This window comes from Protopterus annectens, chromosome 5.part0, assembly GCF_019279795.1.
Source record: "Protopterus annectens isolate FY-2018-M chromosome 5.part0, PAN1.0, whole genome shotgun sequence".
NCBI lineage: Eukaryota > Metazoa > Chordata > Ceratodontiformes > Protopteridae > Protopterus > Protopterus annectens.
The window spans coordinates 1,866,458,317-1,866,475,593 of NC_056735.1; the positions used below are offsets into that span (position 1 = coordinate 1,866,458,317).

A 17,277-nucleotide genomic window follows, 5' to 3' on the forward strand; every position below is an offset into this window, starting at 1 on the left:
GCATTTTCTGATGCTGTGAAGAGAAGCCTGTCTGTTATACATATAGTATGAATGCACATTGTAAACTCTATACATATATTCAAGCAAACTTTTTCCTTCAGCATATTTACAACATAATTAATATCTAACAGTTGCCACCTTTAAACAAAAATGGGGATGTGGCCTAATGTTTAAGGTGTTTGCCTTACAAACACAAGGTGCAGGGCTTGAGTCTCACAAGGGATAATTGGCTAGGCTTAAAATGGCTCACGAGGGCAGTTAGCCTAGTACTTCATGCCAAAAGTTGGACAAGTTTTGTAGAAATGTGAGGTTTTATTTATTTTACATTTGTTTACCTGGAAAGTCTCACTGGACACAAGTCCTTTTTCAGCAGAGGCCCAGGGAGAAGAGCTCCACATACAACAAAAATTAAGAGCAAATTACACACACTGACAAAATATTTAAAATCTGCTACAAATGTTGACAATTGCATTTGCAAACTCCTTTATGGCAGTCAAGTTGGTGAAGATCACTTAAGATTACATTAAAACTCTGTAAATAAGTTTTTAAAAAGATGAGTTATGTGAGCTTTCAACTGATGTAGTTTCAGAAAGAAAACAGTGCAAGTAAAGTTACAATCTATGCCTAGCTCATCAGAAGACAAAGTTTAAGAAGGGAATTGGTTTGCTTGGTTAATAGGAGTTAAAGAAGTAGTGAAAGGAGGGGAAGTAAGGGAGGAGAAGAGACAGAGTTAGAAGGAGAGTTAAGGAAGTGAGTGGTGACAGGATTTGAATACGAAGTGTCGGTGAGGAGGAATTAGGGAGAGAAGAGCATGGTTTTCAAATAAGTTATCCAGGGGTATCGCAGTTACATAGTGGAGAGTTTAACAGATGACACTTTAGAGTTGTTTTGAAGGAGGTACTGGAAGCTATGGTTGAGATGCTAGGGGGAAGTCTGTTCCATTATCTAGAAATAGTATTGCAGTAGAGGGATTCGCCTGCAGAGTTGTTGGATTTAGATACTTGTAGTAGAGGTTTATGGTTAGAACTCAGGACTCTGGTTTTGGTGCATGGGTGTAGTATGGCTTGAAGGGAATGGGTTTTGTTAGAGTAATACAGGATGTTATGGGCCAGGGCTAGTGTGAGTTGATTATGTAGTAAGGTTTTGGGGAAGTTCAAGACAATTGAGCTGTTTGAGAGGACTACAGTGATGTATTATAACGGGAGAATTAGTTGCAAATTTGGCTGACTAAACGTACACACGGTCAGTACAAAAGACAGAACTTCACTTTTTTGCCAAAATAAAAGTTTATTATAGTGGCATTTTTTGGCAAATACGGTATTTCATATAGAATGTTGGTGTTTCCGAAACAAAATAATAGTTTTATGCAGTCATTAAAGGAAACTTCGGAAATATTTTTTGTCCTAAAATCTCAGGATTTTTGCCATTTTTAGATTTTTTTCACAGGACGCAACTGCCCAAAGAGGGAGTGTCCCTCGCAAAGTGGGACAGGTGGTAACCCTACTTAAAGTGCACAGATGTCTAAACTGGGCAAACCTGATTTGTCATTCTGCTTGCGTAGTGAACGGTCTCTTTCTGTGAAAGTCTGTATCTTGTTGTATAAAGATACCGCAACGTTGCAACTACATAACCCACAACTTAGGGAACATTCGGGATAACTTAAAAGGAGGAGCCCAACAACGCAGTTAACGTTATAAACCGTGCTGAAACAGTTGCTTTCAGGACCTTCGCTTGGTGGTTACCTCCTTCCGAAGTTCGGGTGCTCCTTGTTAGTAATACAGCCTTTTCTATCCCGGAGTAAGAAATTAAACACAGCTCTACGGAAGAAAAGGCAAACAAGTTAATTGTAGTACTTATCACAGTTCAGTTGTTTGACACTAACACAGCTGAACTTTTCACCAATAGTTTATCTGTTGTGTTTAAGGAAGGCAATCATTGCTATAAATTGTTACACGCTAAGAATAAGGATAAAAAATGTAAAACCTTGCTTGCTTCAATCACCAGCTACGATTTCAGACACATTTCTAGTAAATTACAAGAACACAGTTTCTAGTTCTCAAGTGCATGCGCATTACTAAATAAAGGCTACCATCTTGGTACGCTGAAATAACCCTCTCGGTATTGAAAGAGGGTCCTAAGCAGTACTTGTAGAAATGTAAGGGAACTGAATGAATTAAAATTAGTAACAGTTGTGGCGACAGTGGTTATAATTAATCCCAAAACAACCGGTACTAAAACTAAGTTGTTTAGCATTAGGGATAAAATATTACACCCACCATCGGAGTTATGCCGTCAGTTATCCTACCGCCCAAAGAAAGTAACCTCTTTAAGAGGATCTTGGTAAGTTGTCTAGGAGCTTAGAGTGGTGATGGGGCTCTCTGATCGTTAATATTTCGTAAATAGAAGTGACAGCAAATTGTAATCATTTCGTACCCAGCGACGAGGTCCTGTTAGACCAGAGCTGTGTGATCGTATTCTCCCGGGGCTGTGGGACTCGAAATGGGAACTTCACCCCGGGAACACCTGGCTGGTGTGGTTCTCACCTCCGGCCTTATCATGCTTATTTAGTGGGTTTAGGAACAGTATTTTTGACAGGAGTTGTTATAGTGGGAGGTCTTTAGAGAGCAAAACACACTACCACTTTCTAACGGGAAGTGACTTGGGCAATACATTCACTCTTCTGATTGTATTGTCACCCAGCATAACAATGCAGTAGCTATTATTTATGTCACTAGAAGGGCAGTAGGCCTGTTCAGTGTCAAGTTGTGTAGTATGTTATTTGGAGGTGGCTTTTCTGAAGGCATTTGTTATATTTAAGAGGTTGTGCCCTTAGTTTTGTGGCATGCATGTCGAAATGAACAGGTGTTTTTGACTTTATGATCTCACCAAGAAGCTACGTTTTGCTGTTTAACTTACATTTTTGTTTACAAGCATATTTATGTGTAGTCTATGCTTTTTTATGTGTTCGGGAAGGGGTTTAGACTTGCTTAAAACAGTTTAGCAGTTGTGAAAGTGACATAGTATGTGTTCTTGATTACTCTTCGTGTTCGTGAAACCTTATCACAGCTAGTGTGTAACTCCTGTTTAGGCAGGTATATCCTGCAGAAAAAAGAGGAAAGGGGAAAAAAAAACACGGGAAAAGAGTTATGCCTTGAGAATGTAAAACAAAAGTATATAATATTGCCTAAGCTTTCTGTAATAGATGTATGAGTTTATTTTTTTGTACCTGAAATACATAAATATTATGTTGGAAGGAAAAGAAAACTTCAGTTGTAAAATAGTTGCAAAAAAGTTGAAGTCCAGTCCTTTACCCTGGTCACGGGCATGGTTTATCCTGCAAAGGATTTCCATGAACAATGTCCCACTTTGAGCACTTGAAAAGGTAGCAACCCTAGCTGAAGTTATAGTTTGGATAGTGTCCCTCTTGCTGATGGAAGACACGTTTTGCCATGGATTATGTGAGAATTGGAACCATTTTATTAACATCTTGTTCTTATTGCTGTTTGTTAAGTAAAGGCTTTGATACCATTCTCTCCATGCTTGTATTTTAGTTCTGAATTGACAGCAACGTATACAGATGATTTTACAGGTTGCATATTTATTACACTTGATGTGCTTTTTTGTATGTAGTGCTTTGGGTAGGCAGGATTCTCCTCTGATAACATTATATTGTTCTTTTCGAACAGCCTGTGACAAATAAGTTTATTTATGTTTTTGTTTTTCTTAAAAGCAGTTTGCATTAGTAGTGTCTTGTTGAAGCCTAGGCAGGAGCCTTAAGTCAGTCTAAATCCATTCCTATCTGACCAAGTTCTGATAGGGTTCATCCACCAAAATGTGGCAAATTGGTGGTTCCATCCTTTTTCAGCAATAACTGACTTTTTCCCTTCCCCCTGTTGCTGAGCTGCATTTCCTCTTTTGGCTAATTAAGATAGACTTAGCGAGGTTGTGTCAAAATGGATCATTTGGTTACGTGTTCATTCATTATTTTTATTAATTGATATTAGTAATACATTTTCATTGCAGAGTGGAAGTTGTATGTATGTACTTGCATCTGTGTGGGAGCCTAATTTCTTAGTACTGTTATGGTATGCTGCCTTCATCTCTCATTTTGTCCTGTGTTTCAGCATTGAAACAGAGTATTGTACAGGCTGTTACCCATAGGTTACTCAATCTGAAACCTAGGAGGTATTTAATTTAAGGTTTTCAACTGTTAAGTTTTTTAACACTTTGAAAGGTATGTCATCTCGTGTTATTTAAAGCTTGTTATTTGGGGAACAAAAAGGAGACACACAGGCTTAAGAACATGACTGGCATATTTATTTTTGCAACTAGTTTTGTATCGGAGTGGTCCTGTAACACTCTCTCTGTTCAATTACATATGGAAATGTTTGATTTAGAAAGCTTTAAATGTTGACTACATCTTTAATTTTCTTCCTACAGCCATTTGCTGCCATATCACGTATGGTGCTAAAGCTGTGATTTTGCTTGCTTGAAGTTAACATTATAGTTTCCTGTGCTATGATGTCTGAGCAGCCAGCTCAAAGTTTGTTAGTGACGTAGAAAAGATTAATAGTGGCATATATACAGTTGGAGAACTATGGACAGAGCCATTTATGGTAGATATGGGTTGCAGTAAATTGGCTTTAGTAATATATGCAGTAAATTAAGAATTCTTTAGTAGTCTCACCAAGCAAGTGGGGAAAGCAAACATAGTAGTAGCAGTATCCCTTTTTATAATTTACTGAGGACGGGGGCAGTTACACAATGCTCTAAACTGAAAATTTTGGATACCCCATACATACAAACTAAATATTGTTTTGGAAGCTGAGATGTTGTCAAAAGGAGGAACTGAATATTGATCTTGTGAGTCCTCTGCCCTACCCCAATTTTAAGTAAACATTTCACAGTGTGTGAGTCTGATTTCCAGGACCCTGATGCAACTAAAATGCTTTTAGGGGGCCAGAGGAGTATTAGTTTTTTAAAGAAATTATGACTTGCTTTATTTTGTTTTGTTTACCAGGATAGTATACTGATCACCATGGACTAATTTTTGGCATATTCCAGGTAAATACTCTCAAAATGATGGTTAAACGAAGGCAAAACAAGTTTACCAAAAGTGAAGTAAAATGTGGTTACAACATTGTTTACACAGTGAATCTTCAGATAATGAGAGTGTTTCTTATTTCTTGTTTTGTGGGTGAGGATTTGAAAGTTTCTGATTCACTGCTAAAAAGGTTCACTTGCTGGCATATTTGTGAATTCTAACTTTTAAGTCTTGTGTATAGTTGTCTATTAAGAGTGATCTTTTTCCTTCAGCAAGTGTCATGCTGCAAGAGTTGTCCTTGGGTGATGAGGTTGTTGAAGTGTTGGATGTCTTGGTTAAAACTTTTAGTATGTTCTCAAACGTTCATAAATGTGCACGTGATAGTACTTGTACGTGAGAGTTTCCAGTCATGTCTGGGTGACTAGGTTGACTTAGTACGGTAACCTTATTCAAAGAAGGTGATTATCTAGAATGAGAACCTGGCTATGCTTGCAGGAGTCCTGTTTGGGGAAAGCTAATGATGTGCTAGTCAGATAAATGGGATTAGAAAAGGTTAAAATAAACATTTGTTTTGTTACACCTAGCTCCTGCAGCACAGTCTCTGGGAAAGGGATACAAGTAATTCTTTCCTTTAATAGATGTGGCACAGGGCAGAAGGTTTCCTTTTAAACATTTTCTGTCTGGAATAATTTTTCTGGAAGGGGCTGACCGGCATATAAGGCATACTTGGCTCCCACTCTGGGCCTTTTGCCTAAACACAAAAGGAATAGCAACAGAATTGCTCAATCTAGAGATTTAAACTTTGCTTGTGACATAAATAAGACATGTTGGCAGGGCAGGTAGGTATCTCAGAAAATTCCCAGTCTCTCAAACATCCTTCCCATCTATGCGAACAGAAGAGATCTTGCCTAACCCCATTCAATAGAAAGTTGAGCCAGTGGATGGGAAATCAGAAATACACCTTGCGTTTAGCACCCATGTCTCTAATAGACAGTGGTGGCCTATTAAATCTTGCCCTGGCTTACATATTTATTTTATTTATTTTACATGTGTTGACTTTGGATAGTCCGACTGGATACATGTCCATTTTCAGTGGAGGCCCGGGGATAAAAGCTCCAAGGTAAAACATATAGTAAAAATCACAAAATGATTACAAGTTACACACAGTTTCCAGGCTCCAGTTGAGCAAGCAGGTAATATAGTCATACATTTTTTAAAACAGTGTTGGCACATTGACTAGGCCATGTAACATGATTACAGACTATAGGGAAGGATGTAGTTGGGTTTTGAACAAGGACATAGCCAGTGAGTTTTAAAGTATAGCTTGAGGCTTTTTTTGAACTGAATAAGAGAGGGTTCAAGAGTAAGATCAGCAGAAGAGAGTTCCAAGTTTTGCCAACAGAGTTAGCAGGGAGTCCCCAGTATAGTTGTTGATTTTGGATGTTTGAACCAGTAGTTTATTAGAAGAACGAAGTGACTTCAGGTTGCTATAAGGGTTGATGATATTTTTAAGTGCAGGCATATTATCAGGGTGGCTGAGAACTTTATGGGCAATTATAAGCTGGTTGTACTGAAGTAGGTTAGGCCATTCTAGCCACCCCAGAAGATTTAGGTTGTGACAGTGGTGGGTCCTATAGGCCGTGCCGGTTGCAAATCTAGCAATATGGTTATAACAACTGGAGAGTTTGCTAAGAGTGGATTTGTTCAAATTAGTGAGTAGAGGGGAGTCGTAAAGAAGAGTGGAGTAGATGGGAACGAGCAATAGCAGTCTTAGCAAATGGAGTAAGGAAAGGTTTGATCTTAAAGAGGGAGCCAAGTTTTTTGTTAATGGTTTTGATAGTTTCATTGACATGGATATCAAATTTGAGGGTGTTTATTGTGACGCCTAAGATCAATACCACTTAAAATAATGTCTGAGGTGCATAAACTTGTGGGATGCAGTTGGGATGCTTGGCTAGACTTATAAAGGCCCCAGTGGTCATTAACCTAATGTGCAACTATGAACGTATGTGGAAGGTGAAGGGATTCAAGAGTCCATTTCTTCTGCTGATCCAGTGCCTTTTGTCATGGATAACAAAGTATTTAATAAGTGATGTTGGAAAATTATTTTGCAGATATCTAGATAGATGTTCTGTTGGTGCTCTTCATTTTCTATCCCAGAATCTCTCTGAGGGTTTTGCTGAAAATGGTGGGATCAGTCATATATTTTTATTTTCCTTTTATACGTTCACTGTGGTTAAGTGGCTTTCTCATATTCAGACAGAAGGTAAATAATCAGACTTTGTATTCTAAACTACAGGCAGCAGCTCATTGCTAACTTAGATGCTGATCTTGTTAAGGAATGGATATCTTTGGGCTCTATTGCTGCCTTCTATGCTCTGGCACCTTGAAGTTGGATATGGTTTGAGGGGTGTGGCTTGAGTCTCCAGTTGTGCGATCTGTTGCTCATCAGGCAATATAACCCTGGAATTGACTACCTTGGTGCTTAGAGTATTCCACATTGAGCTGTTGCAATTTTTTTCTTAAGTTATTTGTTTGACCTCGCTTTTCATGATAACCCCACAAATGGTATTTATTTTGGCTCTGATTTGTAACTTGTGTTATTCTGGTAGTTGTTTTATTGCTTATCTTGCTTAGCTGATAAGAACTTGAGTTGTAATTTTGATCTCTGTAGTAACTGAAGGCAGAATATCCAGGTGTTCATAACAAATGGTTTGGTGCATCCTCAGACTTGTAGATACAGATCATTCTGGGGAGGGGGTACAGGATAGTTTTCCAGTTCTGGGATGCAGTTAGATTCCAGAGGGGTTTTGAGTGCCAGCTGTCAAGATGAGGCCTTTGCTGAAGTCCATGTTAAGGACAAGGGTCATTGAAAAAGTTCTTTCTCACTTTGAATGAGCAGGATACTACTCATGATTCTTTCTAGTGCCCAAGAGAGACTGAAGTTTAGACCCTCTGTATTTAAACAAGTTTTTCAAAGTGAAAACCAGGTCTTTGGGCATACAGGGACAAAGCCCAAAGTATGACCCAAGCAACGTGAGTTTGGCTAGCATTTTGGGTGCCTGGTGGAGTTGGCATGTGGAAGGAGAGAAATGATGATTCTTAGTTTCCTTGGCTGTCTTTGGGAGGAGACATTTTGTTGGTGCACACTTTGTGCAAGAATTCTTGATGAAGACTGGGAGGTGTACTAGATATGTCAGCATAAGAAGGGTTAGCTCATGATGACATCACAAGTCCTATTTAACGTTCCCTGTGAAGTTTGAACATATGTTGGAGTACACTGACCAAAATGTCAGTCCTTTGCAGTTAGCAGTAGTCGTGACTGTGGCCCGATCTCCTCCTGCACACTTTTGTAGCCAGCTTGGCCCAAATGGCTTAAATTACAGGGCAAAACTGCATAGCTGATGGTAATGGAAAGAGTGGGGCTCGCAGGGGAACCACACAGTATGAAGACATTATTAAAGTTGGCTCTTTATTACATCCCGAGAGAGGAGGATGTAACTGGTTTTGAAAGAAGCTTATTTGTTTTTGCACATATGGAGGTATATTTTATATGGAGGTTTTTCTTAGCCATTATCAGATGTTCACAAATGTGTTTTCTTCTAACATTTCAACTTTTTTTTCCGTCTTTCTTGTCAGATGCCCACTCCTTCCATAACCATCATCTAATTTTTCATAAATTGTTGCTAGTATCCATTTTCCATTAAACATGATTTCTTTATCTATTCATTCCATATAGTCCGTTTTCCATTAAACATGATTTCTTTATCCATTCATTCCATATAGTCCATGTGAGGGAATATTCCATATAGTCCATGTGAGGGAATATTTTCTTATCTACTTAAATTCCTTACTTTTTTTCTCTGATACTCATACCCAGTCATATCCATGTTTATCTTATCCACCTCCTTTTATATCTTCAAAAAATTTTTCTTCACATAATAATTTTCCACAATTTCAGTGTTTATATTCTTTCACTTTTCTTGTTATATGGCATGCTTTCTTTTACTGGTAATTTATTAATCACTAGCTTCCATAAAAAATCCTGACATTCTGCATTATTACACCATGCATTTGTTTACATGTATAACTTTAATTTTTGCTTTTGTTAAATCTGCCCATGGGTTGACATACTATTGTATTATATTTTTATACAGCATTTTTCTTTTTTTTTTATTTTCTTCAAAATTTTTTTTTATTTTCTATAACATATTTTGTCCTGTTTTAAATCAATTTAATGTTTCCTAAAATCTTTCATAATTAAACTTAAATAATTTTAGAACTAACTTCTCATTTTTCTCATTTAACACTTCATGCAAATTCAATGAAGCAATGTATACATCTGGATTTATTAGTCCTAGCCCTACATTTTCTTTGTTCATATACAACAATCCTCTTTTTACCAGAGTCATTTGACCACCATATAAATGAATAAAAATAATTTGTAATATCTCCTTTTCATATACTGTTGGTGTCATGTATATGTTTGCTAAATATTCTGTCTTTCCCATTAAAACTGAGTTAATTAGATTAAGAAAGTTAACATATTTAAAAAAAAAAAAAACCCCCGCAAATCTCTCTTCTTTCTTCTACTATTCTTTTCCATTGTTTTCCACTTACATTTTTACTTCTAAGTATTTTATACCTAGCAGAGTAACCTCATTCAGTTGAAAATATATCCATCCTATCTTTGCTATGTCACCCAGTCCTTGGCTTTTTTTCTTTGTCATGCTTCTCCATATGAGTAGGATAATATTTTCTTTGTCCAAGCTTTATTTTTTGCATTCCCTATATCTGCTTAAGGCAACCTAGTTGGAATTCTTATTCTCTCATTTGTTATATAACTTCCATTCTTTATTTTCATGTTTACTTCTCTTACTAGTGTACTCATAACCTGTCTTATGCCATTCCTTATGTCTGTTTCCTTACTCAACCATTCATTTACTGAAATTCTTACTTTATTTTTTTTATATGCAGAATAACATACAATTGTAATTTTTTTTGCTTATATTGTGCTCTTTCCTAATAACACATACGTTTAATGCTGTATTGTATCAAATGCTTTGTTCAACTCTTTTATCATAAGTTTAGCTTCCTCATTTCTATTTATATCACCACAAATTTCTTTGCTCTCAATAATAATTGACATCCCTTTTCCTGTATATTATATAGGCTGTCTTCTATAATCTTTTTCATTTTACATTTCCGTTTTCTTCTGAATTTTCTTCATAAAAATCATGTGATCTGCATTGTTAATACTATTGGTCTCCAATTTTTAATTTCATTTTTTTCTTCCATATAAATTTAGTTAGTTCACTAGATAAATCCTTGTTCGTAAAGCCTTCATTTAACCATTCATTCAGAACCTTTAAGGAATACTCTTTTTTTGCCAATCTGTTAAATTTTTATACATTTGATATGCTGTCCCATCTGGTCTTGCAGCTTATTGTATGTTAAGTTGCCAGAATATATTATCAAATTCATATGAGAAAATCTTTTCCAATTCTAAATTTTCTTGTTCAAATAATTTAACATTCCATATTTTCTCCTGCTCTTCCTTTTTATCTTTAAACATTTCCTTTACATAGTCCACTACAATATTTATAATCTGTTCTCCTTCTTTCTAATATTTCATTTTTCTTCTCCCTCATTATGCTATCTTCCTTAACTAACCTACTCGGGTAAGATAATACCTCTTCCCTTTTACCTTGCAAAATCTATGCTTAAATAATAATTCCTTATTTTTTTGATTTGTTTTATAGATCATCCTTTCTTTCCATTTGCATTGCATCCTTTTCATCCCATTTTCTATTTTTATATATTCTTTATTTTTCTTTATCTTTGTACATATTACTATGATCTGAAAAACCTGATACTTTTTTTTTTCTTCCACAATATTTAACCTTTCTGATATGATAAAATAATCTAGTTCAGTGTTGTATGAACCCCAACTCTGTGCCCATGAACTATTATGCCAAACTCTTAACGTCCCACATGTCATGACTTTTAGCATTTACTTCACACTCTCTGTTTTTCTAATTTTTTTTCAAATCACAGTTGAAGTCTCCCGTCAGCATATTCATATTTATTACTACATCATCCAAAATTCTGTGAAATTCTCCCTTTCTTTGCATATAACATAGGCATGTAATGCTATAACACTATACACCTGCTTTTTCCATCTTAGATCTTCAAAAATTAATCTTGCGTCATTACTAACATTATGTTTAATATCTTCACTGACTTTTTACAAAGCATCACTATTCCAGAACATAATTAATTTCTCAGGTTCCATATTGTCTCCTTCCCAAAGCTTTTCGGTTTGCAGTCTTTCTTCCTTTGTCAGAAATATTCCATCTTCCAGTTTTATTACATACACATCACACTTACTGCATTAGTTTGACTCCTGTCCTTCAAATTTATATTTTAACAGTATTCGGCACTCTCTCTGTTTTTTTTAACTTCCTAGATATTTATTTCTTTAGCCAAATTCACCACCCATCTTACTAATTTTATCCATTACTTTCATTTTCTGTTGTATACTTATCCCTTCAAACTATCTTTTACTGATTTGAATTATTTTTTCCTTTCACTATTTCCAATTTATATCCTCTTATTTCAAAACCTTCTTCTGTGACATCATCTTTTATTTTTATCTTCTACTTCTATTATTTCGTCTTTGTTTTCCTCTGTTTTACAATCCATCAATAAACACCATTTTTTTCACATTAATAACATTTTAATTAGCATTGTTTTGCATCATGACCCATTTCCCCACAAATGTAACATTTCCATTTATCGCATTTGCTTATTGAGTGATCATCCTTGCCATTGAAAAAAACATGTTTTTGGCTGCCTCCGGTATTTTACTATACATTTATTCCCTTCTGCATTTGTCTTGCTAAGAATATGCACAACTTATTTTTCCATTATCAACACAATGCTACAGTCCCATCTCTGTCCATAATTTTGTAATGCCCATAATTTCTTTACATGTTTTACTTAAATGTCTCTCTAAAGTCTTTCTGTACTTCACTTTTGGAATTGAATGTGTATTTTTTTGTTTCCCTGTAAAATGCTTTGACCACATAAATTCCACAGGTTACAGTTCATTTTCTTTTCATATTCTTGCAGAAAACTTGCTATAGTAGACCTAGTCACAAATATGTCACAAAATATTTACTTGTTAATAAGAACGAACGTTGTTACCTTTTCAACCTTTACACCTAATGGTACCATCAAAGTGCCCCAAACCTCGTATCTATCTAATTCATTCTCTCCTTTATTTTGAATTCTGACAGTAAATGTGCGCTTAGTTGTTACGTGTCTTTCTTCTGATATTCTCTTTGCTCTTTCTCTACTCTCCTTTACTGTCTCTGCATACAATTTCATCTTCTTGCTTCCTTCTTGCAAAATAGAATCAGCTTTCTCAGTTTGTATCCTGTCCATCTCTCAATGTAGAGTCAGCTCCTTGTTGTTATTCGTTAGAATTCTTGTTTTGAGTCTCTTTCAGAAACCGCAAAGGCCTTTGACATTTTCGAAATGGTAAAAACTTTTTTTTTTTTTTTCTTTCAAACAAAATTTTGACTAGAAAGAAAAACTTCATTCTCTTTGCACTGATCTCCTGCAGTGCTTGGTAATACATCTGGTTTTGCTACTTTAGTGAGAAAAGAAGCTTCTGAAGTCATTATCACTCATTGCTTTCTACACAGACATGCACTGGCAACAGAGACTCTTAAAAAAACAACCTGAAAGAAGTTAACTTTTATGGCTGTTGACAAAACTAATCAACTTTATCAAAGTAATTTCTCTGAATCGTCTTATTTTTTAAAATTGTCAAGAAACGGGAGCAGAATATGAGCTGCTCTTCTGCAACACAGAAGTGCGCTGGCTTTCAAGAGGATAAGTCTTGAAGCACTTGTTCAGACTAAGGGCAGAAGTTTCACTTTTTCTGAAGGCAAGAGAAAGCCCAGTCTTGGAACATTTTGAAAGAGGATTTTATCCTCTGGTTGAATTACCTGGCAGATATTTTTCACCGTATGAATGGGATAAATCTTTCCATTCAGGGTCATGAAGTCACTGTTATGGATGCAACTGAAATATTGCAAGCTTTCTTGGCTAAGTTATCCATATGGAAGAAGAGAGTAGAGGTTGATATTCTTGCAAACTTTCCAATGCTGGAGGAACTGCTTTACCAAGACGGAGTTGAAATATGTTTAACAGTTAGAATACATTTAGGTCACATATTTAATGGCCTCTTGGTGTATTTTATGAGCTGTCCACTGGAGGATGTCTTCTGCAGTAGATGTGTTATTTCCTGGGGAGACGTGTTTGAACATGCCTGGTTTACACTTGTAACCAGATTGTCTGTGTTTATAAGTGGCCTACTTACGAAAAGTTACGAATACTCAACTGACCAGCTTTGTCAAACTTTTTAACGAACAGTGAAAAGAACTTGCCTCTTTCCATTTATTAACATATAATTGAATTGGGGAAACACTTGAATTTAACAGAATCACTGGGCAGCCAAAGTTAGAATGCTTGACTTCACCATTTGGTGGCTGAATGTTTACTAGGCGCCGAGTTGCCAGATTGTTTGCCAGCTACGCCGCATGATAGTCTGTACACAGCAGGATTGTAATCGTGCGATCGTGAGGCAGGTGTAATAAGTGCCGTAATTTCCAAGTACGGATGAGCATAAGCAATTTTTCTAGTTATGCAACAAATGAAAAGTCATATGAAAACATCTGTTAGTATTGGTGACTACAGACAGATACAGCAGTAATACTACTGTAATTTATTGCATACATTCATAAGTGAAGGAAATGCTAGATTTTAGGTAGGTTAGGGAAAATAAAGATGAGTTGACTTTTTTTTTTTCCCATCCAAGCTTACAGACCCTAGGTTAAGAACCCCTGGCTTAGGAAGTAAAAATACCAATGCCTTCTGGACTTTGTTGCATACATGGGAGACATACATATGTCATCCCATTTTTGTCTTGTAAATTGCTCTTCCAGTTTGTATTTCCAATTTTTTCTAACCTCCTTTCATTTCTTCTTCTAGTTATCATGCAGTATTTTTATATGCCCTACTAATTGTTCCTTTTTTAATAACAGCGTCTGTTCTTGATTCAACTAAAAATACTCTGCTGGAGCAGATCTTTCTCTTAAGACTCCCCTATTACTTTCTTTTTGCCTATACTCTAAAATCAATCCTTGGTATGAAAGGCAGTCTCTAACCCGCAGTCCAGACATAATCTTGGCCTCATCCACCTCTGCTCATTATTTGTCTGTCTTTGTTTACCGGGAAAGTCTGGTTGGGTAATACCCATTTTCAGTGGAGGCCCAGGGGGAGAAAAGCTTAATTTGCTTACATTGCATTGTACCCAAGTTCCAGTTAAACACAGAGCAGTTACATTTCTATATACAAACAGTAGTTGCATTTATACATTTTAAGATTTTACAGAGGTGGAAATTACTAAAGAGAAATCCCATGTGCAGCTTAGTAGATTTACAGGGAGCAGTTTTTATATAAAAAATTGTTTTTGTCATTTCATTGAGAGGTTGAGTATATTCTGTTTATGGAGAATATTGGAAGAGTATTGTGTGCTGAACACAGTCTCAACCTTGTGATGAGCATGCGCAGGACTAGGATTGGTTAAAATGTTTAAGCAGTGGTTTAAAACTGTTGAGTTTGAAAATTTTATTTGTGTGGGGATACTGTTCCAAAGTTTAGCAATGTACTGAGAGTAGAGAGAGTCTCCTGCAACATTGTTTGACTTAACTTTCCCTTTCTACTTATTTGCTCCCTAGGTCTTGATTCCTTTGCTAGTTAACTCCAGTCAATTCCAGCCCCTTCTTGCCTTTTTTTCTGCAACCCTACTTGCAGTCATCCCTAAGGCAAAATCTTCTTTCTCCATTCTGTATGAGCTTAGTTCTTAGAATACTTTCTGCAGCCTTATGATTATAATATCCTGTGTGTTGGTTGTTCTCCTCAAGGATCTGCATCCAAAATCCCAATCTCTGCTTATTTCTTGAACCCCCCCCACTTCATCCACATCATCCATTTTTACTTTGCTTGTCTTGTATATTTGAGCCTTAACTGTGTTTCTCTAAAATATCCATTCAAATCAGGTAATTCTAAATCACATTGTTCTACTTATCCCACTTAACTCTCATCCTCTTCACCTTCCAGATAACTTCCTTCAGTTCCTAGTTGTTGCCCACAACTTCTCCTCTGGTTTATAAAAAAATATGCCAGATCTGTATATAAAATATTTATCTGTAAATATGCCAAATCTGTATATAAAACTGGAGAGACTAACATTTTCATCGCTGTATCTTACTAGCCATATCCATAAAGAAGAGTTCTCAGTTTTTCAGTTTTTGTGTTGTCTTTTTGTTTAATCTTTCAATAAATCCTTAGCTGTCATAACAGAAGTCTTTTTAATCCATATTCCTTAATACTTCATCTTAGCTTGTTCTCATAAGTAGTCATTGCTGAACCAATGTTTGTGCAAGTACATAATTTATGGCTGTAAACTTTGTCTAATCTTTATTAATTTTTTTATCTCCCCAAAAAGTTGAAATTGCCACAAGAATGTTCCATGACACAGAGATGATTTCTGGTCTTAACAAGTACAAAATAATAATATATGCATTAAAGCAATATTTTGATTATCATGCCAATTATATCTTTGAATTTTTTTAGTCCTGTATTTTCTTTGCCTGTGGTTCTAAAAATAAAGCAAATCATGACGAGAAAGAGGGCATTGCTGCCTGGTTCTTCAGTTCAGACACAATTTATGAGAGAGGAACCCTCCTACTTTAATTCTTGCATCTAATCACGTGCATATAGTATACATGTATATCCTTCTAATTAACCTTATTGCATCAGTGAATACTAATGCTTCCATTGCCCTACTTATGAAATCCCAGGTTACTTTGTTGAACCATTTCTCTGCTTCAAGACCCAATAACAACAGTATCATTGTCTTGCATTCTACTTCTCTTTGGATCATCATTGTTCTGTTAATGTTTCCCTGCACCTTGGGAGCGTGAAGATTTATTCAAAAAAACGGACTGGTTTCAGCTTGTAGCTTTCATCAGTGGTACATAGCATAAAGCAGTGATACAACTGCAATACATACTCAGTGTCATTAAAGACCAATAACATAATTTCCTGTCCAAGAAAAAAAATGGTCTATTACTAGATAATAAAAACAAAAAAGCAATACAAAACACACATTCCATACAGATTTACTGTTTTATTCTTTTTTTCAACTATTTTACTCTTGGGACCAACCCAAGAATTCTTGATAGTTCATAAATAGTATCAAAACCCATGAAGAGAAAAGAAAACTCTTGTTTAGTTTATCATTTAATCCAGGTGGGAATAAACCCCCTAGTTTGACAATCCATTTACTTTCCTTCATGTTTAATATACTGTGCCACACCGTTTTAAAAGATCTGTTGCCCGATATTTTATCAGTGACGACTGTAAAAGTAAATTTCGCCATGTGATGAACCAGTGAATTTCTATAAAGAGCATTGGTGGCTCTTGCATTCCGAATATCCCCTAAATGTTCAGACATTCGAAATCTAAATTGTCTGGAAGTTTGGCCCTCATAAAAGGCTTGACAGGTGCAAGTGGCCAAATATATGACCCAATATGTTCCGCAACTAGCAAAGCAATTAATGTTCTACAACCACCCAGTATTTTTACTGGTGAAAGTTTTGGTTTTGAAGACCTATTTACAGAAGGTGCAATGTCAACAAGAATAAGAACCAACCAGTCTCTCCCCTGTTAATGTAGTTTGATAATTTTTTTTGTAATGAGGGAAATGAGACCCTAAGATTTTGCCCTGCCTGAAGGAAAATGAGCATTTGTCCCCCAAAAGGTCACCCAGTTGTTCATTGGCCTTCAAAATATTCCAGTGTTTGTCAATAACATCAGTAAGATAGGCTGTATTTCTGCCAGATGTAATGACCATTCTCATGGTATCTTTGTTCTCCTTCCTGTGTTTGTTTGTATTCTAATAGGGTATCCCTGGATTGGTTTTTGGTCCATTGCATGGCCGAGTTAACATTCTGTGTACCATATCCCCTAGCTAAAACTCTGTTGGCTAAATCCTGATGGGATTGTGTCAAATCCTGCTGTGAAGAACAAATTCTTTTCAAGCGCAAAAACTGAGATTTAGGAATATTATTAATAGTATGTTTAGGATGGAGATT

The 17,277-nt window shown here is 36.1% G+C and overlaps 1 protein-coding gene across 1 annotated transcript in view; it reads left to right on the top strand.

Annotated features, from left to right (window-relative positions):
* The first annotated feature begins 1,487 nt into the window (after positions 1–1,487).
* The window catches only part of NAA16 (N-alpha-acetyltransferase 16, NatA auxiliary subunit), a 2,694,704-nt gene continuing 2,678,914 nt past the window's right edge, over positions 1,488–17,277 (top strand). The window contains exon 1 of the mRNA XM_044071699.1: positions 1,488–2,340. Within this exon, the coding sequence (XP_043927634.1) occupies positions 2,287–2,340 (54 nt within the window). The 5' untranslated portion in view covers positions 1,488–2,286. The remainder of the gene's footprint in view (positions 2,341–17,277) is intronic.